This window comes from Salvia splendens, chromosome 21, assembly GCF_004379255.2.
Source record: "Salvia splendens isolate huo1 chromosome 21, SspV2, whole genome shotgun sequence".
In the NCBI taxonomy this organism is placed as follows: domain Eukaryota; kingdom Viridiplantae; phylum Streptophyta; class Magnoliopsida; order Lamiales; family Lamiaceae; genus Salvia; species Salvia splendens.
Genome location: NC_056052.1, coordinates 26131426 through 26155161, shown reverse-complemented (window position 1 = coordinate 26155161; position 23736 = coordinate 26131426). Strand labels below are relative to the sequence as shown.

At 39.8% G+C, this 23736-nt stretch overlaps 4 protein-coding genes across 5 annotated transcripts; 3 read left to right on the top strand and 1 right to left on the bottom strand.

Moving 5' to 3' along the window:
• The first annotated feature begins 8231 nt into the window (after positions 1 to 8231).
• LOC121783510 (thioredoxin F2, chloroplastic-like) lies at positions 8232 to 9840 on the top strand. The gene is made up of 3 exons (XM_042181604.1): positions 8232 to 8599; positions 9276 to 9375; positions 9593 to 9840. The coding sequence occupies exons 1-3, from the start codon at positions 8304 to 8306 to the stop codon at positions 9725 to 9727; spliced, it is 531 nt and encodes a 176-aa protein (XP_042037538.1). The 5' UTR covers positions 8232 to 8303; the 3' UTR covers positions 9728 to 9840.
• On the bottom strand, positions 9724 to 12571 carry LOC121783509 (proteinaceous RNase P 1, chloroplastic/mitochondrial-like). Its single transcript, XM_042181603.1, has 6 exons — positions 11279 to 12571; positions 11061 to 11150; positions 10742 to 10923; positions 10329 to 10449; positions 10059 to 10130; positions 9724 to 9973 (listed from the first exon to the last, which is right to left on the bottom strand). The coding sequence occupies exons 1-6, from the start codon at positions 12392 to 12394 to the stop codon at positions 9872 to 9874; spliced, it is 1683 nt and encodes a 560-aa protein (XP_042037537.1). The 5' UTR covers positions 12395 to 12571; the 3' UTR covers positions 9724 to 9871.
• A 2519-nt stretch (positions 12572 to 15090) lies between these two features.
• Positions 15091 to 19095, top strand: LOC121784440 (aspartic proteinase 36-like). The gene is made up of 10 exons (XM_042182576.1): positions 15091 to 15442; positions 16080 to 16209; positions 16293 to 16546; positions 16628 to 16837; positions 16933 to 17095; positions 17196 to 17266; positions 17376 to 17466; positions 17566 to 17644; positions 18843 to 18914; positions 18998 to 19095. Exons 1-10 carry the CDS (start codon positions 15228 to 15230, stop codon positions 19093 to 19095), a joined length of 1383 nt encoding a protein of 460 aa, XP_042038510.1. The 5' UTR covers positions 15091 to 15227.
• A 933-nt stretch (positions 19096 to 20028) lies between these two features.
• Positions 20029 to 23210, top strand: LOC121785284 (serine carboxypeptidase-like 20). 2 transcript variants are annotated; one of them, XM_042183670.1, is made up of 13 exons: positions 20029 to 20528; positions 20598 to 20743; positions 21136 to 21209; positions 21288 to 21410; positions 21487 to 21589; positions 21675 to 21712; positions 21771 to 21872; positions 21965 to 22045; positions 22115 to 22354; positions 22425 to 22490; positions 22561 to 22787; positions 22862 to 22913; positions 22994 to 23210. In XM_042183670.1, exons 1-13 carry the CDS (start codon positions 20380 to 20382, stop codon positions 23075 to 23077), a joined length of 1485 nt encoding a protein of 494 aa, XP_042039604.1. In that variant the 5' UTR covers positions 20029 to 20379; the 3' UTR covers positions 23078 to 23210. The 2 variants fall into 2 exon arrangements, with proteins under 2 accessions (XP_042039604.1, XP_042039605.1); XM_042183671.1 differs by having other exon boundaries at positions 20036 to 20528; positions 22868 to 22913.
• Positions 23211 to 23736: the final 526 nt, after the last annotated feature.

The following is a 23736-nucleotide window of genomic DNA, read 5'->3' as shown; positions in this document are numbered from 1 at the left end:
TAAAGTCACTTAATTTATACACATTAAAGATGTGTTAATCCTCCAATGTGGGATAATTAACACTAGTTAATTATTCCCTAAGCTCCATCTCCAAGCTTTAATTAAAAGCTAATTATGCCCAACTTTAATCCACTATTTCTCACTCACCGGAAATCGGATTTGAGAAAGTGAATATACTACATTTACCTACGTAAAATGTAGATCGACGCTATGTCATTTAATTTCACAAAATTAAATGTCTCGTCACATTTATTATTTGGTCAAAATCCATTGACCGGGCATATTTAATCCATGATTTTTTACAATCCCCCACATGAGTGGAAATAGCCGAATGCATATGCATGCAGACACAAGCTCAACCCTCGCGAGGTATATAAGCATAAGGATAGGTAGTTGTTGACTTTGAACCCTCCATAGTCGACACCATCGGATACACAGGCGGCTTAGTAGCGCGATGCTTTGAACTAATCCCCCACGGCGTGCACCGAGACAATGGTGTTAACACTTAAACACCTCAACCTCATCCGTTCTCACGTTTTGTGTCCATTGCGGTCTTGGACACCACTTTGGATTCATAAGTGCGTTTTTTATGAAGCGACCACACTTCGCACTTACGTAGGTGATTCTTAGTCAAGTACCTTGCCATACTTGGTCTCTTTGAGAATTCCATCTCTTTGAGATCCTTAAGAACCATTAAAAGTCATAGACTTAGCCTTTACCACGAGGCAAGTTCTCCAACACTCTATTGCTCTCTAGGGAATAGATATAGTTTGAGTGTTTTTCCATGAACTCTCATAGCTTAGTTGTCCCTTTGAACCAAGTTCTTGGGATCTCCAGTCATCATGGTTGGGTTACCACTATGACAATTCTTTAGTTTGTGGATTTCAAACCCATTCCCTCTAGCAACTTATTCATTTGATCACGGTTTAACCCTTTGGTTAGCGGGTCCGCTAGATTATCTATTGACTTCACATAGTCAATTGTAATCACCCCTGTTGTGATCAAATGTCTCACGGTGTTATGTCGTCGACGTATATGTCGAGACTTACCGTTATAGAAACCATTGTTTGCCCTTCCAATAGCCGCTTGGCTATCGCAGTGAATCAGCACTGGTGGCACTGGCTTAGACCAACATGGAATGTCTTCAAGGAAGTTCTTAAGCCACTCGGCTTCCTCACCAGCCTTATCCAAGGCAATGAACTCCGATTCCATTGTTGATCGGGCTATACAGGTCTGTTTTGTGGATTTCCACGATACAGCACCACCCCCAATAGTAAAGACATATCCACTTGTTGAAAGTGAGTCTCTATTATCGGATATCCAATTGGCATCACAGTACCCTTCAAGCACCGGGGGGTATCTCGAGAAGTGTAGCCCAAGATTTTGAGTGTGTTTTAAATATCTCAAAACCCTCACAAGAGCTCTCCAATGCTCTTTGCTTGGATTGCTCGTGTAACGACTTAACTTGTTCACGGCACAAGCAATGTCAGGTCGAGTGCAATTAGTCAAGTACATAATGCACCCGATGACCCGTGCATACTCTTCTTGTGCAACGGGCTCGCCTTTGTTTTTGCTCAAGTGAACGTCGAGTTCAATTGGAGTCTTAACCGGCGCGCCATCATAGGCTTTGAATTTATTCAATATCTTCTCAACATAATGTGATTGTGTTAAGATGATTCCATCATTCGTTCTTAAAATCTTCATTCCAAGAATTACATCGGCTAGACCCATGTCTTTCATGTCAAAGTTTCTCTTTAACATGGCCTTTGTATCGTTAATTACTTGAGTGTTGCTACCCAAGATTAACATATCATCAACGTAGAGACACACTATAACATGACCGTTATTAGTGCTCTTGATGTAGACACATTTGTCGCACTCGTTGATTTTAAACCCATTTGATAACATCACATTATCAAACTTCAAGTGCCATTGCAATGGCGCTTGTTTCAATCCATATAGGGATTTCACGAGCTTGCATACCTTTTTCTCTTGTCCAGGTACTACAAACCCTTCGGGTTGTTCCATGTAGATTTCGTCTTCTAGTTCACCATTCAGAAACGCGGTCTTTACATCCATTTGATGAATCTCGAGATTGTGCAATGCAGCAATAGCGAGAAGCACCCGGATAGATGTAATCCTTGTTACAGGTGAATAGGTATCGAAGAAGTCATGTCCTTCTTTTTGTTTAAAACCCTTTACTACTAATCGGGCTTTATACTTATCAACTGTTCCATCGGCCTTAAACTTTCTTTTAAGAACCCATTTGCATCCTAAAGGTTTAGCACCTTCGGGCAAATCAACCAACACCCATGTGTGGTTTAGCAAAATTGAATCAATTTCGCTTTGAACAGCTTCTCTCCAATGCAGCCCGTCTGGGCCAGCAAAGGCTACTTTTATCGATGTTGGTTCTTCATCCAACATGAAAGCAATGTAGTCAGGACCAAAAGTTTTTGGTGTTCTGACTCTATTACCACGTCTTAGTACTGTATCTTTTGGATCGGGCCTTGCACGCTTGCGCGATTCAGGTTCCGCATCTGTTGATTTAGAACTAGTGGCTTCTTCTTCCACTTGTTTAGAACTAGTGGCTTCTTCAATTCTTGTCTCAGAATTGGTTGATACTTTTTCCTTATCTTTGCAAGGAAAGGTATTTTCGAGAAATACAGCATTCCTCGACTCAATTGTTGTTCCTACTGTGATAGTCGATATTTCAGACTTGTGAACAACAAATCGATATGCACTACTGTTAAGTGCATATCCAATGAAGATGCAATCAACCGTCTTAGGTCCGATTGTAACTTCTTTGGGCGGAGGAACCATCACCTTTGCCAAACACCCCCACACTTTGAGGTATTTGTAGGATGGCTTCCTTCCCTTCCACAACTCATAAGGAGTAACATCTTTTCCTTTGAGAGGGATTTTATTCAAGATATAGTTTGCTGTCAAAACAGCTTCCCCCCACATGTTATGTGGTAATCCTGAACTGAGTAGCAGTGCATTCATCATCTCTTTTAGAGTTCGATTCTTGCGTTCTGCAACACCATTAGATTGTGGTGAATATGGAGCAGTTGTTTGATGAATTATACCACTTGCGTTGCATAACTCCTCAAACGGGGCTACATATTCGCCTCCTCTATCGCTTCGAATCATTTTGATTTTACAACCAAGTTGATTCTCAACTTCGTTCTTATAATTTTTGAACGCCTCTATTGCTTCATCTTTGCTTCTTAAAAGATAAATGTAGCAATATCTTGTGCAATCATCTATGAAAGTGATAAAGTACTTTTTACCACCTCTAGTTTGCAACATCTTTAAATCACATACATCCGTGTGAATTAATTCAAGGGGTTTTGTGCTTCGTTCAACCGAGTGAAACGGCAACTTAGTCATTTTTGCTTCAAGACAAATTTCACATTTATCTTGGATATCCAATTCATTAGCCTTTAGTAAATCTAAATTTACTAATCTTTTAATGGCTTTTGAATTTACATGTCCCAATCTACAATGCCACAAATTTGAAGACTCAATCAAATAAGAGGAAGTAGATGCTTTATTCTTATTGGCCAATGGCTTCGCAACACTTCGAGTTGCTACACTAAGCTTGAAAAGCCCATCGGTTACATAACCTTTTCCGATGGATTTTCCAAACTTATACAAGACAAACCTATCGGACTCAAATACAAGTTTAAACCCTTTATTAACTAGTATTGATCCTGACACTAGGTTCTTGCGGATGTCCGGGACATGCAGCACATCCTTCAAAGTGATAGTTAGGCCAGACGTCATCATGAGAATCACGTTGCCAACGCCGAGGACTTCTGACGATGCTTGATTCCCCATGTTGATCTTCCTCCCTTCAACAGCAGTGTAGGAGGCAAACTTGCTCCTGTCGGAGCAAACATGAGCAGTAGCGCCGGTGTCGATGTACCAGCCTCCCTTGTTATCAACAAGGTTAACCTCTTCAGTGACCACTGCAATGAGGTCGTTCTCATCCCAGTCCTTGAACTCCTTCTCAACGACGTGGGCTGCCGGCTTCTTCTTCTTGCTGCGGCAGTCTTTGGCAAAGTGGCCCGGTTTGCCACATTTGTAGCAGTCGCCTTCAAACTTCTTTGAAGGCTGCTTTCCCTTCCCTTTGTCGTTTGGACGGTTTGGGCGAGGGCGTTTGTTGGAGGGACCGCCCCGCTCCAACAGGTTGGCTTTGGCTTCATTTGGGGTGAAGCCCTTAGCCTTTTGATCACTTTTGCGCACGTCGGCCTCAATGCGCAACTTCACGATCAAGTCTTCAAGGGTCATCTGCTTTCGCTTGTGCTTGAGATAACTCTTGAAGTCCTTCCAACTTGGAGGGAGCTTGTCAATGATCGTGCACCTTAGGAACTTATCGGGCAAGGTCATCCCTTCAGCCACTAAGGAGTGGATGATCATTTGGAGCTCTTGGACTTGCTCCATGATGGGTCGAGAGTCGACCATTTTGTAGTCCATAAACTTGGATGCTACAACTTGTTCCGTCCCTGCAGCATTATCTATGCTATACTTCTTTTCTAGGTTTTCCCACATTTGTTTAGATGTGGTTACATTGGAGTATACATTGTACAAACTATCATCTAAAGCACTTAGAATGAAATTTTTACAAAGGTAATCTCCTTTCCTCCAAGCTTCATAATCTGCCATGACTTCGAGCCTAGTCTCTTGGTCGCTTGGTGCGGGCGGCTCGTTCTCCGTGAGGAAGTTGGCGACGCCCAATGTTGTCAAGTAGAACAACATCTTCTGGTACCACCGCTTGAAGTCAGATCCTCCAAACTTTGGTGGCTTCTCGGCAGGTGGCATCATTCTTGGTGCCAAAGGTGCCGCAGTTGGTCCTTGGAAGGAACCAATTCCGTTGCCCCCGAAGGAGCCAACAACTTGGTTGGGCATAGAGCCCCCACCATTCATGTTGGGCATAGAGCCCGCCATGGTCGTACCAGCCCCGAAGGGACTAGCACCCGCATGAGACCCGAAGGCCCCAGCATTCGTGTTGATCCCGAAAGATCCAACACTAGTATTGAGCCCGAAGGCACCAACACTCGATCCATTAAAGGATCCGAAGGAACCACTAAAAGTGGAACCAACCGAACCACCAAAGGTGGAACCAGTGGACGCCCCGAAGGGGTTGTCCCAAACCCAAGGGACGGTGGATGAAGCGGCTGGGAAGCCAGGAGTTGGCATCATCGAGGGAATCGATGAAGTGTTGACCGGTCCAGTGGTCGCCATGGTGGAGGGAATGGCGGCGGCGGTGGTGGCAGCGGCGGTGTTGGAGTCGGTAGACATCTCCAGCAAAGGTGTTTAATATTTCGAAAGTTTTAGTTCAGTTTAGAAGTCCAAATTCCTTCAAAGGCAAGTTATCTCGTCTTGCGATTGTTGGTTTCTGGGATTACAAAGATAACTACCGGGCGTAATACAACCCAAAAGAAAGGAAAGGAAGAACTGAACTTAAAAATACAACGTATAATCGAAACTACTAAACCAGTGTGATTAGCCGAGTCGAGGAGGCCTCTTCCCGCAAGACGAGATACGCCCCGGTAGTGCTCTTCGGTTTGGCGTGTCGTCCCCAAAGGTAAAACGGCTACGTCTCTATTGATGCAGCACCGCAATCAACAGAGCTCCGGCGAACTGGATGGAGGAGAGGGCAGAGCTTCGACAGAAAAAACTATGCAGGGAGAGGGAGAGAGCTTATGATGCAGAATGCTTTTTGAATTGTGTAGTGATGCATGGAATGGCTGGCCTATTTATAGGCTCAGTCCACTGCAGGGGGTCAACAGCCATGATGGCTGTCATCATGGCAATTCGTAACCGACGTCGGTTACAGACGTGTGGCAGGAGTGTGCCATCCGTGTGTGGAGCGTGTGGATTTCTCACGTGGCAACCGTGACTGTGCCTCGCTTGACGACGTGTCAAGCCACTTGGATTGCTGACTCGGCGGTGGTCCAAAAAGAATAGTTTGGGCCAAGCACCAAGCCCAAAGACCACCCAAAGACCAATTGCCAAGATCCAAGTCCAAGTCCAAGTCCAAGTCCAAGTCCGAGATCGAGATCGAGATCGAGATCGGGATCGGGATCGGGCTCGGGATCGGGCTCGGGCCCGGGCCCGAGGCCCGAGGCCCGCGGCCCGCGCCCCGCGACCACGAGCACGAGCACGTGCACGGGCACGGGCTCGGGCTCGGGCGGGCGGGCGGCGGCGGCGCGCGCGTGTGCGCGCGTGTGGGCTCTTTCACCCATCTTGGTCCACTATAATTATTAAGTAACATAAAGTCACTTAATTTATACACATTAAAGATGTGTTAATCCTCCAATGTGGGATAATTAACACTAGTTAATTATTCCCTAAGCTCCATCTCCAAGCTTTAATTAAAAGCTAATTATGCCCAACTTTAATCCACTATTTCTCACTCACCGGAAATCGGATTTGAGAAAGTGAATATACTACATTTACCTACGTAAAATGTAGATCGACGCTATGTCATTTAATTTCACAAAATTAAATGTCTCGTCACATTTATTATTTGGTCAAAATCCATTGACCGGGCATATTTAATCCATGATTTTTTACACGAATTACGTGGTTCGGCGTAAGCCTACATCCACGGGCAGAATCTGGTGTGTTTCTTTATTGATCACTCGAGAAATTACAAACATAAGAGCACTCAAAACTCTCAAGAATTTACAAGATGGAAAACCCTCAACTCGCCCGAAAACTTCTTGCTTCGAGAGCTAAAAACGCACAGCTGAAAGATAACACTTCCTCTCTTGAATTCTCTCTCTATCACTTTTGATTTCTGTTGTTGTTGTTAGTTCCGGAATGAATCGCAACTCCCTTAAGAAGTATCGATCAAGAAAACCGCCGAACAGCTTCCTTTGCCGAACAGCTTCCAATTGCCGAACAGCTTCCAATTGCTGAACAGCTTCCTTTTGCCGAACAGCTTCCAATTGCTGAACAGCTTCCAATTGCTGAACAGCTTCCTTTTGCCGAACAGCTTCCTTTGGCCGAACAGCTCCTTTTGCCGAACACGGTTATAACCGTTTCCAACGGCTAGTTCCTGTTTTGGTTCCCAACGGCTATTTCCTGACTTGATTCTTCCACCAGCTCAATCCGATCTTGATGAGCTCAAACACTAACACTTTTTTATTTTATTGACATTGGAATTCTCTCGAACAATTGTAGTGTAATTTTTCAGTATATATTTATTCCTGATAAATTCATTTATATTAGGAGTTTTTAGAAAAGAAATGTGAGTTAGAAAAAAGTTTAAAAATATGAATTTTAATTTTATACTTTATACTATTAGTTTTATAAAATATGAGAATTAAATAAATTAATTAAATATAAAATCTATTTATTATTTATAGTAAAAAAATAAAATGGCATTCTCATTAACCAACAAAAGGAATAATTTATATGCACAAACGTTTCTCCTTACAAGACATAGCATCTTAAACTATGTCAACTGAGAAAGATGCGTCTGTTCACAGCCTTTGTCCTAGCGACAAGGAGCTTAGATATTATTGTATGAGGTGCCGAGTTCGAGTCCTCTTGATATTTGTTGTAATTTTCTCCTTTATATAGTAGTTTATTTATAAAAAAACTGAGAAAGATGCGACAAAACCATTGTAAAACTCATATTCTGTTAAATTTTTTATTAACTTTTATTCCTATTTCTTATAAACACACATCAATTTAAGGTAAGACTAAATATCGCGTACGGATGAGGTATAAATTAATACTCCCTCCGTCCCGGGTTAGTCGCACGTTTGCTTTTCGGCACGAAGATTAAGGAATGAGTGATTAGTAAAGTCAACAATTGCAGCTGTAGGTGATAATTTTTACTAAAAATGGAAAGAGTGCAAATAACTTGGGACGCCCAGAAAGGAAAATAGTGCAAGTAACACGGGACGGAGGGAGTATAAAATAAAACAAGACGCACTGTACACATCCTCATCCCTACAAGAAAATCTTTGATTTTTCCAATCCAATTTCATGGCAGCAAATCTATTCTTATAAATTCTCTATTTAGAAATTTGGTGATGCAAATATCATTGCCACAAAAATTAGGGGCAAATCACAAAATATTCCAACAAACTAAAAGATCTCGAGGGCAATTTCGTCATTCCAGACCCCCAAAGAAATTAACGGTCCTGTTTCATCGCCCCCCAAATTCCATCTCCCTCTCCGATAAATACCATACCATACCATACCATACCACTCCACAATTCTCACTCCTCATCTCCACACGCACACACATTGTGTTCACACAGTAAATTAAACTTCGATCAATGGCGTTGCGAGTGTATAGCGCAGCTCCGAGGAATTCAGTGGTGCAGAATTTTCCGGTGCATGGAGCTGCAGAGAAGCAGCTATTTGTGGGGGGTGATTGTCCCCAGCTGATGATGAATAGGAGGCTAAGATTGAGCGCGGGAGTGAGGTGCAGCTTGGATGTGGCTGCGCAATCGGCGGCGGTGGAGGCGGTGGCGGAGGTGGGGAAGGTGACGGCTGTTACCAAGGATACCTTCTGGCCGATCGTGAAAGCCGCCGGGGATAAGACTGTCGTCGTTGATATGTACACGCAGTGGTGAGCTTATCATCTTTACATTTGTTAATAGTTTTTGAATCGTTTTGATTGCTGCATTGTGAGGAGTTTTGCTGGTTTGGATTAATGAAATTAGATATCAATTAAGGAAAAAAGGAGTAGAGGAAATGGATTCAATGAAGCATAATTTTGATTGATTGATTGAGGAAGGAAGGTTGTGACCTTTAGCTTAGGAATTTGAGGACTAATTTAGATGGATAATAAATACTAGTACTACTATGGACTAACTCATTGTTTCCTTGAGGTGAATTGAAACTTTAGACATCATAAGACAATTGATAAGTTCTCTCATTTGAGTTAATAATTTTGCTTGATTCATATTCCACTGAAATGGTGAATATCTTATCAATTAAGAGAAGTAAACGTTTCCTTTGTTTTAAAAGGAAAATGTACATGAGGGCTGCAACAAATGTGCTTAGTTGATGGTTTTGGTGAGTGAGGACTTAGGAAGAATGGAACGAGGGAGAAATAGAATGACTATTTCCATGAGTTGAGGAAGGATTGACTATGCTTAATATAGAAAGAACGGTGATTCGTAAGAAAGAGCCATACCAAACAAATGAAGGGAACCAAACACCTTCTCAGTTTTTTTATATCCATGTTATGAGCTTTTTGTGAGGAGAGTTTGCTTGATCATATTCACATATGATTTGTACAGGTGTGGACCATGTAAGGTAATTGCACCCAAATATCAGGAGCTCTCTGAAAAATACAACGATGTCGTGTTCTTGAAGCTCGACTGCAACGATGAAAACAAGGCGAGTGACGATTTATATATACATAGTATGACCATTACTGATTGACAATAATCCCCTTAATCCATTAATTTAGGATGTCACGTGGCATTACTCGGGGCCATCCGATTCCCAAATTCTAAGAATGATATTTAGTTTTTTAAGTCCTGTATTAATATATACTCGTATTTGCATACACCTCTATGGAGTTTGATCTGATGTGTATATATTTCCTTTGCAGCCACTGGCAAAGGAGCTAGGTATCAAGGTGGTTCCTACATTCAAGATTTTGAAGGATAGCAAGATTGTCAAAGAAGTAACAGGAGCAAAAATTGACAATCTAATTCATGCCATAGATTCTGTAAGATCCACTTAGAGTTCTGTTATTGCTATTAGATTGTAATATAATGTTAATATATCAAAGACAGCTGCAACTCATTCATAAATTAATCCACAAGTATGGTAGTATTTGCCACTATCTTCTTAAAAGAATGTTCTAGTTGCTAGTGACGGAAAGTAGCTATATGTCCGGTCTTGCCCTTGTCGCGCAAATCCATTGTCTCGGGGCCTCAAGGTCATCTCCGGTGACAGTGGGTATGTGCCATCTGCCTTGTTCCGACTCCTGATGTCATGTTTGTGGAATTTGAGCGAAACCCGAGATGTAACACGGGGTAAGTTTTCATTCAACTTCTGTCAAGAAAACTAACCTGGATGACGATTGAATATGGTGGTGGCATGTGCAGTGTAAGCCCATCTTCACTGGAATATTTTAATCGGACCTGATAAAATAGTTCTAATTAGCCTCATTGCATGATCTAGTGAAACAAAGAGAGAGATAATAACCATTTAATTTTATGATCAATCACACTATGATTTCAAAGCTTGTAAGATTGATCATAATATGACAAACTTTGTGATTTGAAGGGCTATTATCCTATGACGAAATAAATCAGAAAATAAAAAAGAAGGGAAACTACCTGGTGCTTCTCTTTCCATCTGGGGAAGAAGCTATTGCCTAAAAGGTTGAACAAGTGATCTCTCATCTCATCGTTTGTCACAAGCAAACACTTTGAACTCACAGCAGCATACAGCCAATACCTAAGGAAAGTAATAATAAAGCATAAACAGAGCTGAAGCTAGAGGAACTACGAACAGCAGTGAATGATCGGTAAAGCTCGGTTCAACTACTCAATAAAACTGAGTACTTCGTCTGTGTTACAAGATAGAACATTCCATAGGTAGCATCAGCTCACAGAACACGTCTCATATAAACAAAAGAAACGAAACACAATCACACAATTGGTCGATTCAAAGCATTTAATAGCGCACAGCGCGCGCGCACACACACACACACGAGTGCTGGAGTATATAGAGGAATACGGTTAAGTACCAATCATCGTTTGAACCCTGAGGTGTTGCGTAAAGTGCACCAGCGTTTTTCCAGCTTTCCAACAATCTCTTGTTGTTAATTTCCTGAGCCGGACCACTTCTGACTCGTGCTTGGTGTAGAACAACGAGGGGTAATTTCCTCGTTGGGCTGATTCGACACAACTGATTCACGACTCTCCTGACCTACAAACAGAAAAGTACCAACTTGAGTGATTGCGCTCACACTATCATTAACCAACACCTAAAGACACTTCCATTTTCTCAACCCTATTGCATTGTCATCGTTCATCGAGAGGAAAGATATAGAAGGCAACGTTCACCTGACCGAAATTGAACACACGTTGATTAGCAAGACCCAAGTTTGCACCATCAACCACCGCATCAAATGGACCATGCCGTTGAAGCCATTCCTGAACCATCACAAAGTCTTATCAAATTTGACAAAACTACACCTCAACCAGTTCTGAACAACGCTCGAGCAAGATAACAAATTAGTTCTATAAATGCAGAGGTCTCGAAAGCAAGAACAAAGAACCACCTGAAATTGTGCAAAGTGGCTCTGAACTTCCCTCTCAGAGGCTAATTTAGAAAGCGACTTGGCAAAATTCTCCGTTTCCTGTGGATCAATGTCGATGCAAACGAGCTTCTCTCCACACGATTGACACACCCCAGCCTCACTCATCCTAGTCCTCACCACACTCCAATCACCCTTCCCCAACCATCCCTGGCCGTGCCATCCGCCCCCTCCCTCCAAAACCCGTCTCTTCACGCCCCCGACATCCCATTTCCCAACTCCAACTTCACCAGCCTTTCTCGAACCAAACCACTCCTCCACCACAGCTGCAGTCTCCTCCGACACCTGCCTCACCGTTGCCCTCAACCTATGCATCATTTCGTACACTTTCCCGTCTCTCTCGACATCAGAACTAACCTTGAGGAGCGCGGAGAGCTCAGGCTCCTCCGCAGCTACCCCACACTCCAGCATATGAAAATCCACCTCATAAGCCTTATCTGCCATCCCCTTCTTACAGAATCCGAACAATGCAGGCCCATACGACCTCAATTTGGGCGCGATCCCGTGATCCTTCATCCTTTTAACTAAACCAAAAGCCAATTCAGGATCCTCCTTTGAAGCTGCTAACCTAGAAATGTTAGTGAATGTTGCCTCATTTGGATCAACTTTATCAACTCCCATTTGCTTAAAAATCTCAAATCCTTTATCAAATCTATCAAAATTCTCTCCACCCTCAGGTTTTAAAGAACACAAGTAAAGCAACACATTGTAATGATGCTGATTGAGCTCAACGCCGTCGGCCTTCGCCTCCTCGTAGAGGCGAAGGGCCTCGGCCAAGTCTCCGTTTTTCGAGCATCGATCAAGATTCACACGCAGAATCGTATCCGGGGCGTGTCTACGCAACTTTTTCGACATTCGTTTACTCAAACCAGTCGAATTTGTATCTAATAGAGCCTCAGCGGAAGCGGAGGAAAAATGCCTAGCTTTTCTCTGCATTGACATGGGGCATTTTGAATATGCATAGCGCTGCGGGAAATAACTGAAACGTTTTGAATGGTGAAGAAGGGAATTGGAGCTCTTACGTAAGTGGGAGAGGAGATGAGAGGCTTTGGGTGAGAGCGACGCCAAGCGGGGTAGCATCGCTGCTGGAAATCGTTCAGCAAAATGAGTTGCCGAATTAGAAAAGGTGCAAATGCGCGATGCTGCGAGGTATGCCCACCAACTGCTCGATGGAATCACTCACTGAACTTAAGCGAAAAACGGTGATTTTGAATGGAAATCAGTTGTAAAACACCCAAGGAAATACAATCGATATGATACCGGTGCGAATCATTGGTTAATTAAATTATTCGTATAAAAGATTTCAACATTGTTTTAAATGTTTTAATAATATTTTATGTTGGTATGAGAAAATTTTAATTAGTATTTTATGTATTACATAAATAAAAAGTTAAATATATATGACAGAATCTATTACAGTGACATGTGAATAATTTTTTTATAAATATTTTACTACTATGAACTCTAAGGTAAATAGCTAGTAAGTAATATATAACATCCAAAATATTAAAACTAATACCAAAAATATTTTAAAGCATTATTCAATTATTCAATTTTAAACTCATATATTTTTAATACAAAATAACATTACAAAACATCTAATTTATTTTTCGATGTGATTATATTTTTTCAAAGCAATTGATTAAATTCATCACCATTAACGTGAAAAATTACAATTATGCATTAAGTATTAATAAAATCACAAAATTGATATCCAAATCTATGCAATTTAGTGATTAGAATATTTACAAAATTTTCGTTTATTTTAATTTTCTTATTTACCTTCTATATCTTTATTTACTTTGATTTAGTGTCCTTAGGTTTAATTTCCTTTCCTTGCAGTTAATTTTCTTATTATTCATCTTCTTTCCTAAATTATAAGGTAATATTTTCATGCAAATATTATTAGAATGGTTATGGCATGATTTATACGTTTGTATGATAAGGTTTGATGTCATCAATTCATTATCTATATGGTCGTTATTTTCCTACCTGATGTATTTTAAAATATGACTATCGAGTCTATATATATACATGTAATCAGACCATTCGTAAATTCATACAACTACAAAATTAGCATACATACATTCATGGCGAATATGAGTCATTTGTCGAGGTGGACATATGAAGAGGACAAGCTATTCGAGGACTGCCTGGTAGATTCGGTCGGTGGGAGGAAATCGCTGCACGTCTGGGGACGAAATCCGCAGCTGATGTCGAGCGTCACTACGCCTTGCTGTTGAAGGACTTGGCAGCGATGGAAGATCGAGTCCCCGGCCAACCCGGAATGCTCCAAATCTGTAAAAAGGAAAACGAGAAAAGCTAGACCCTGGACCGAAGACGAGCACAGGATACCGCATCATCCTAGAGGTCGCGTGTTCGACCCCTGGGAGGCCCATCTTGGGGATTAATTTCCCTGGGCCTAGTGGATTCACTGGCCTGACTCCAGAGCTTCGGGAGGTGATTAAGCTTGTACCCGTGCCTGGACCCAGAAGCTGGGGGAGGTGAAAAATCCTGGACCCGTTCCTGCGGGGCTGGTGGACCCATTGGGTCCCACCTTGACAACGAAGCGCGTCTTGGTAAGACGCTTCACCTCCGACCGTTAGGCCGGGGGTCCGAGTCACTTCAGGGTAGGTGGAGAACCACCGTCAATCCTCCTTAAAAAAAAGACCGAAGACGAGCACAGGTGAACGGAATAACATAACATTATTTTGTTTATTAGTACTTTTGTTAAAAAAAATCTCTTTTGATGAATCAAAATTAGTCTTTATCTATTTTTTGTCAAGTTTTTCTTTCCAAGACGTCGATATGTGCCCTTCATTACCGAGATTATTTTGTTGTTTAAATGTGTATTTATTATCGAAAAAGGCTATTTGGGTAAGGATTGAAAAAATATGGAAAAAGGAACTGAAAGTTCATATCGAGATATGCGGTTCATACAAGAAATCCAGTGCAAATTGCAAGTCATGCTTAGAAGTACTTCAAGCGTCAAGAGGAGGATAAAAAGAAGAAGAAGAAACGCAACATTTTCGACTCTTTCAACTAATTCTCAGACCAAGACCAAGACCAAGCTATGAGTTTTAGGACGACAATATTAATCATCTCTCTTCATTTTGTCCGTAAATTCTTAGCCTCATGAAAGTCTTAACATATATATTTAAAGGCTTGCAAAAACGATTAAACGTTCAAATCTTTATGTCATACCGATATGGAACAAAATTTATGCAGAGATAAAATGATACTAGGTAACATTTAGTCACAGTTTTAAGTCTATAAGCCAATCAATAACATTAATTATTCATCCAAGAATAGTTGTCCACGCATTAATATCTAAATTAAATAGTTGTATCGAACCATTTGAAAGTATGCAGATATTAAAAAGGAAGGATTAGAAGCAAATGATTTTTTGTTTCATTTCATCGCAATATATTGTAATGTTATGTTATTTAGAATTTGCTAAATAATTCTAGACTCAAGCTGGACCTTACACATCAAGCTTTATGATCTTCTTTTCTTCAAATACTATATTTTTCTTAATAAACTATTTATGCAATCATCGTTTCCTTTTTCCGTTTTCTTCGAAGAATCAATTAAATAAGCGCTAAAAACAATTTTCTACAATTTTTATTAAACTTAAAATAAAAAATGAATAAGTAATAAATTGGTAGGGATTTTAAAAAGTGCTAAAACAGTTAACGTTTTTCAGAGAGATGGAATCTGTATAAAACAACGTTTCTTTTTGCATCTCGATTTCATCCACTTTCATAAGCCAGACTTCAAATTTTGTTTAATTTATCATCAACAATCTTGTCTTCTCCCGAGATGGAGATTCGTTCATATATGCAGGCTGTTTTTGGCTGTTGTTTCAGTATGTTTAAAGCTTCAATTATCGAAGTGATTATTTCTGGTGGCGATGGATTTCGGGAAAATGTGGCTTGTTTCGTTGATTTTGGTGGAGTTGATGTGTTGTGTGGTAGGACATTTTGTGTTTGAAGTTCATCACAAGTTTGATGGCGAGGGAGAGACGGTTTTGGGAGCTATGAGAGATCACGATTCGCATCGCCATGGCAGAAACCTTGCGGCCATTGAGTTTCAGCTCGGCGGCCATTATTCCCCAGCTTTACATTCGTATGTTTCACACTCATTTCATTTGTGTTTTTTGACACATAGACTTGGAATTTGCATTTCAAATTTGTTGTGTGAATGTTTACTTTTGCTGCTTTTATTTTTGGAAGTGATTTTGTTGTGTTATTAAATCAACTGTTTGCCCCCTTTCTTGATGTTGAAATGCCACAATAGAAAGAAAAAAGGAATTTGTAGAAAGTGGGGTGAGTTTGATTTGTCTTGTTGTGTTGGGATAATGGTGAAGGATTGTCCCTTGGATATTAAAGCATCACTCTCCAAGGGAAAAAGGTACTTCCTCCGTCCCGTAGTTGAGACATTTTTTTTAGCACGAGATTTAGAAAGTTTTTTTAGTAAGTTAAGTGGAGAGAATAAAGTAGATAAATGAGGAAGTAGTAAAGTAGAGGAGTAGATTAAATGTGTTGTTTTTGAGATAAAAGGGAAGCGACTCAACTATAGTGGTGCGACCAAAAGGGATATGACTCAACTATGATGGGACAAATGATGTATATGACTTCTTGTAGAGTTGCAACATTTTAAGCCTTTTTGTACCTGGATTCTCCTGATGAAGGAGGACTATTTTAAGCCTTTGGTTCTGCACCACTGTATTTATGAATCTTTTGATTTTGCTACGTTGATTCAGGCTCTATTTCACCAATATTACGATTGGGACTCCTCCTGTGGACTATCATGTCCATATAGATACGGGAAGTAATACGCTATGGGTGAATTGCCACGACTGTGAAAGCTGTCCCAAGAAAAATAGATTTGGTGTATGTTCGTTTCTTCCCATTTCTTTAATGAAATCTGAGCACCACTAAAACTACTGGTGTATGTTAATGTTGGAATCTTCCAGGTAGAATTCAAGCGGTATGACTTGGCGGCCTCTTCCACTGGGAAGAATGTCACTTGCGACGAGGACTTTTGTCGTGCTGCATCGAGTAGCTCAAATAATAATTGTCCAGCTGGATCCGGAAGGCAATGTGAATATTCTGTTGCTTATGTAGATGGCGACAAAACTGCGGGATTCTTTGTCAGAGATAATTTTGGATTCAACCAAGTGACTGGAAACCTTCAAACGTCAACAATGAATGAATCCATAGCATTTGGGTAGTTATTCATCTTTGATCTTATTATGTCTCTGCTGAGTTCTCGTTCCACTGTTTGAACATTTTTTTGTCAACTTTGTAGGTGCTCAATGTCTGAAGACCCCACTAAGGACGTTGATGGAATACTTGGTCTTGGACTAGCAAATGAAACCATTCTTGCACAACTTGCTTCCTCTGGAAAGGTGAAAAAGGTCTTTTCACATTGCTTAGATGGAAACCGGGGAGGTGGAATTTTTGCTATTGGAGAAGTAATGGATCCAAAAGTCAATAGAACACCTTTGGTCCCAAATGAGTATGTGATTTGTTTGTTTCGCTCTATTTAATCTTGGACATAACTGGAGTGACATTTGTTTTACTAAATTTTATGACATTTTTGGACTATCTTAGATCACATTACAGTGTGAATTTGAAGTCACTGGAGGTAGGTGGCCAACTCTTAAACCTTTCGACAAACTCGCCTGCAATGAGATTGAGTAGAAGGACTATAATCGACAGTGGCTCATCATTGGCCTATCTTCCATCTGAGGTTTATCAACAGGTTTTGGAAAAGGTATGCTAACATATGTCTTCATCCTCAGTATTTTCTTGATTCTTGCCTCTCTTTCTCCGCGATTCCCTGATTATTTTTCTATATTTATATCTGCAACTAGATGACGACGAAGCATCCAGGTCTGCAGACTCGTATAGAGCAAGGGTTCACATGTTTTCAGTACAATGGAACGTAAGTTTCGTGACTGTTGAAGAATGTGTTCATTCGTGTGCGTGCACATACAAGGTCTTTGACGGTATATGCCTTATGACTAATGTGCCGTTTCTCGTATTTGTTGCAGTGATGATGATGGCTTCCCAATCGTATATTTTCATTTCGAAAACTCTCTCATTTTGCCAGTTCATCCCCACAGTTTTCTCTTTAGATTCACAGTATGCCATTCTTTCGTTTGTTTTTTCGTTTGCTCGTCTTTGTAAAACACCCCAACATCCAAGTAATGCATATATATGGTGTGAATGTAATTTTTGCAGGATAACGAATATTGTATCGGCTGGAAAAATAGTAGTAGTGTGCTGCCAAGCGACGAAAGCGATATATTTTTGTTGGGAGGTATATTTCATGCCTGCTCGTTTACATAAGTTGTGCACTTTACATGGATATAGGTCATATTAATCACGATGTTTGGTCAAATTCTAACAAAATAGGGATAAATACATAATTCATACAAAATGTTTTACCTTTGTTTCATATTAGTACAAAAAGTTTGAAGTTTACATACATCATACAAAAAGTTTCATACGTGTTTAAATATAGTACATTTCGTTATATGTGTTTAAACGACGTTAACTTTTTACTTATGTGGCGCACAAACCATAAAACAATGGTGACACTTTTTGTACAATTATGAAACAATCATAAAAATTTTTGTACCAACATGAAACAATGATGAAACATTTTGTACTTCAAATAGACAAATAGTTAACGACGTTTAAACACATATAACAGAATGTACTAAATTGAAACACGTAAGAAACTTTTTGTATGATTTATGTAAACTTCAAACTTTTTGTACTAATATAAAACAAAGGTGAAACATTATGTATGAGAAATGTATTTACCCCAACAAAATACTATCAAATATACAAAATTTCAATTCTTCTCAATAGTCTCATTAGTATGCAAAACGGCAATTTGTATGGTGAAAATACCACTGTTTCATGAAAAAAAAGAAAAAGAAATGACAAGAAAAGAAAAGAAAAAAATGTTATTTTAATAGAATGATGCTTCGTTGAACATCACCAACTGACATCATTTTATTCGAGGATGGTACAATTGTGAAAAATTGACTTTGTGATTTACTATTCTGTATTGAACCTCACTATTTAAACGACTATTATCCCTTTTGACTTTTAACGAATAGTAAATTACTCCCTCCGTCCCCCAATTTGAGTCACTCTTTTCCATTTTGGGCCGTCCCCCAATAAGAGTCACTCTTCCCACTTACCATTTTTGGACATCAAAATTACCCTTCATTACATCAAAAGTCAAAGGGGCCCCACATTTCACTACCTAACTCCATTTATTACACCACACATTCAAATTTTTCCTTAAAACTCGTGCCGAGTCAAAGAGTGACTCAAATTGGGGGACGGAGGGAGTATTATTTAGAAACATCCATCATGATTCTTGCCTTGATGCTAAGACTTTTGTCCCCTTTCACTAGTTACCTCAATAAAGAATGAATCTTATTAGCAAATTACATGTAGATTTCTTAAGGTTCTTTTTTCAATCATTTTTGAATTTGCAGATATAGTATTATCAAACAAGCTTGTTGTGTATGATCTGGAAAATCAGACCATTGGATGGACAGAATACAACTGTGAGTAATTATTTCAAACTATTATGGTAATGGATGAAGCAATTGAATTTTGATTTTGATCAATTTTGTGTTGATGATTGTAGGTTCATCAAGTATCAAAGTGAGAGATGAAGCAACTGGGAATGTTTATGGTGTTGGCTCACATCTTATATCTTCAAACCAACACTCCTTTTGCTTCTAGCAGCTGCCCTCCAAATCGGGTGTAAAACGACGTCGTTTTGATCACATGAAATCTATCATTTCATATTTGTGTAACTTTAGATAGATCGACTATTTTTTAGATAGTTTTATTTTGTTGTCAAAAACATTGTCGTAGTTTGGAGACATTTTTCCGAGAAGTACTCCCTTTGTTCCATCGCAGTATTTTTTTTGGTTTTCCTATATGGGGTTGAATCATTTATCTTTGAGGATATTGGTCTCTAAAACCATAAACTTTAGCCAAATATTAGTATTTCTCACGAATTCTAAAATTGGTCTTAAATATCACAATCTGAAGCTGGATCTTGCAATCATTTCAACATCGTACATTTATAAGCCTCTGATCTTGCATTGGGAGAAGCTTCTTCCCTCTCATTTTCAACTGCAACATAAGCTGATAGTTTCTAACATCAATGAACAAGCTTCTGCATAAGCATTAAGTACCAGATCTCGGAGGGAAACATCGGTGTGGTGAGGACGACGAAACGAAGCAGCTCGAGGCTTATGCACACCATGCTTAGAGATGATAGTTATGGTGAACTCAATATCTTGTAAAATAGTGCTCTTTAAGGAGCTAATTTGATTAATGCCAATGTCATTTTGTATCTTATTTACTATACTATCTATCTATTCCACTTAATGATTCCCTCATAATATACTGTGTGTATGAGAAAAAAATTCGAATTTTTTTGTTAAGGATTTAGAGAAATTTTGTTGGAGGCAGTTCAATCATGCCATTTTCATGCTACCTATTTCCAAGAAACTTAATTTGTTTGCTAGTGCTGGCTGGCAGTTCAATCATGCTTAATTTTCTTGTCTTTGACAGATTTGAAACTTCAACATCATATAGTACATATTAAGTTAGACTAAAGTGTTTCAGTTTTAACAGTAAAAAAATAATGAAAAAGTTTATATAGTGATAGCGTGGTTGGGTTTTTGGTAGAACTGAATCTTGTCCTTATGTAAACATTCACTGCAAATCAAATCCAAAAGAGCTGTCTTTTTCAGATGAAATTCTGTAATGGGATAAAAAAAGATGCTTTTGAAGGTGATCATTTATGTATCTATCTCCTTTCCACTCCCATATAGAGTAGTGTGGGCTCTAGTGACTATGATGTCACACTAACTTTGTCTTATCTTTCTGTTTCTCCACCTTTCCCCATCTTAATGCTTTTCACAAAACACCAAGAGCATTCTAGACCTCTCGCTCATCACCCCCTCTCCTTCCCTCCCTCTCTCACACACACGGTGAGACGACCGAGCCACCATGGCCCGGAACGAATTAGGCCTACTTCCGGTGAGTATGTTAGTATGCATCTTTCTGCAGCTGCACTTTGCTGAAGCAGCTCCTCAGCTTTCTCTGGTGAGGAGTCTTCCGGGATTCACAGGAGCATTCCCTTCAAAACATTACTCGGGGTATGATTGTTTTCGCGTACCTTATCTTCGTGGATCGCTCTTATGTTCTCATTTTGACACCATGTGAAGGTATGTGACACTAGAGGGGAGCCCTCCAAAGAACCTCTTTTACTACTTTGTGGTGTCGGAGAGAAGTCCTGCACGTGATCCTGTCGTCCTGTGGCTTAATGGGGGACCCGGGTGCTCGAGCTTTGATGGCTTTGTCTATGAACACGGTACAGCCTTTCTCTAAACTTAACATCCTATTGAGTTCTTGCGTCTGATAGTTATGTCTTGCTGATAAAAACAGACAAAAAGAAGTTAGAAAAAACAGGAATAAAAAGTTAGAAAAGCACTTCCACTGCATATTGTGGGAGACTAATAATAGACGTCTCGTGTCAAAACGAACGGTTCCCGTTTGTCGTGCTGCTGCAGAAAACATGACATCTTGATTGAGTACTTGCATATGATAGATAAGTCTTGTTGATAAAAAAACAGAAAAGAGAAGTTAGAAAAGCACTTCCACTAGGAGACTAATAAATGTCTCGTGCCACAATGAATGGATCCTGTCTGTCGTGTTTGCTGCAGAAAACATGACATCTTGATCAGCTGTACTTTTCATGAACAGGGCCTTTCAACTTCGAAGCATCAAAAGCCGGGGGCTTGCCGGTTTTGCATCTCAATCCATACAGTTGGTCCAAGGTTGAGACTTTCTGCGAAAATCGCCTCTCTTTTCCTGCGTTTTCCATCTAACTCAGGCTAATGCTTGTGCGGAACAAGGTTGCAAGCATCATCTATCTGGACTCACCGGTTGGCGTTGGATTCTCGTATTCTGACAACACGTCGTATTATGTAAACGGAGACCTTCAGACTGCGGCTGAAACTCATCAGTTCCTTCTCAAGGTCTCTTCATCTCATTACATTCAAGAATGACAAGTTAGTAATCAAACTGATTCAATTCTTGTTTTAATTCTTACAGTGGTTTGAGGAATTCAAAGAGTTTATTACCAATCCATTTTACATTTCTGGGGAGTCTTATGCTGGCATTTATGTCCCAACTCTTGCTTCCCTTGTTTCCAATGGTATCAAAATCCAATAAAGTTTTGATCTTTAATCATCAAAACAAGCATTTCAAGCACAAGATTGAATGTTCATTTTGCTTTGTAGGAATCAAAAGTGGAACCAAACCAGAGATTAACTTCAAGGTTCTTTCCTAATTCCTCCCCTATCTTTTCAGTGATTGAGATCTGAGATCTGATGCAGGGATACATGGTCGGAAACGGGGTCTGCGACTCCCACTTTGATGGCAACGCACTCGTTCCATTCGCCCACGGGATGGGCCTAATATCTGATATGATGTACAAGGTAATCTTAATTCTTGACATTACTGTATACATAGTAACATACTGCTGTATCCGCATTCGTTTAGTACAAACGACACGCGCCTTGTTATGCAGGAAGCTGAGGCCGTCTGCGGAGGAAACTACCACAACCCCCTCAACATCGATTGCCAGAACATACTCTACAAGATTGACAGTGTAAGAAAACACTTCTTTTGATGGATAAATCTTGAATCTGTGACTATTACACACATTTTTTCATTTCAGACGTTAGACGGTCTGAACAGGTACGACATCCTTGAGCCGTGCTTCCACAGAGGCGCGACAAACGACAGCACCACAAGCCTCATACCAGAGAGCTTCAAGCAGCTTGGGGTAGCTACTGAGAGGCCTCTTGCTGTGAGAAAGAGGATCTTCGGGCGCGCTTGGCCTTTTCGCGCACCAGTAGCAGACGGAGTCATCCCGCTGTGGCCTCAGCTGATGAGAGAGGTCACAGTCCCATGCATAGTAAGAATCAAGCACTCAACCTAACCAAAAAATGATAACCTTTTTTTCTTAACATTCTTGTTTTACACAGGATGACGTGCAGGCGACTAAATGGCTGAACGACAAGGGCGTTAGGAAGGCGGTCCATGCTGATCCGGCGCGTACTTTGCCCCTTTTAGGTCTCTGAAACGGCGTAATTGTGAAGAAGTTATGTGTGTTTTGCGCAGGAGAGCGGGCATTGGAGCTTGTGTAAGGATCTGCACTACACGCATGATGCAGGGAGCATGATCGCGTACCACAAGAACCTAACGTTGGCTGGATACCGGGCTCTGATATATAGCGGGGACCATGATATGTGTGTTCCGTTTACCGGAACACAAGCATGGACTCAATCACTAGGATATGAGATAGTTGAAGAGTGGAGGCCTTGGAAGTCTAATGCTCAAATTGCAGGGTTGTTCTCTATCTTGAATTTTGTCATTCTTGAATCATTATGTGTTTGTTCATCATTGTGTGTTGTGTGTGAAGTTGCAGATATGTGCAAGAGTATGCTAATGACTTCACTTTCCTCACTGTCAAGGTATGATCTACTAATTGTTTCAAGGTTTTTATTTGGAAATAATTTTGATGAATAATTTAGAAAGAAATTTATTGGTGCAGGGAGCTGGACATACTGTGCCTGAATACAAGCCTAGAGAGTCATTACATTTCTTTAGTAGTTGGTTGGAAGGTAAAAAGATATAGACATCAACAAATCATCAAAAAACCTAAATAACATGTATTGGGTGAGATTTTGCTTGCTCTGATAGTTGTAACAAAAATGGAATGATGTAAAAATGAGACTCTTCAACTAATCAAACATTTCATTTCAACTCAAGAGACTATGAAACACAACTTAGTTGATAAGACGTTTTTCCTCTAGCCAATAGATAAGAGGTTCGAGTCATCACATTTAATCTAAATCTCATTCAATGTATTAATAAAATACTAGTCATTATTTATCACTCACATATACAATTCCAATATAATAATCCGTATAATTTTTACTTCATCCCAACCCATTTTAATAAAATATTTCCCACATAACATTCTTAATAAATAAAATATGTACATAAATTAATTTTAAAATATAAAATCAGGATATGATAAAATGAAAATTTTGGGAAACTTTGGAAGCTAAGATTTATGGATGAATGTGGATACATATTTACCTATCCAAAATAAAAGTTTGCGTCAAAAATTGGATTGTAATTTAAAGGGCGGAGTTAGTGTATTTAGACATTGAATATTAATAAAATGAAATATATAAAAAATATTTTTAAAAAGATAAGAATTTTTTTTAGTACTACTAATTGATTTCACATATAAAAATAATGCATAAGAAAATTGGAAAAGTAAAAACA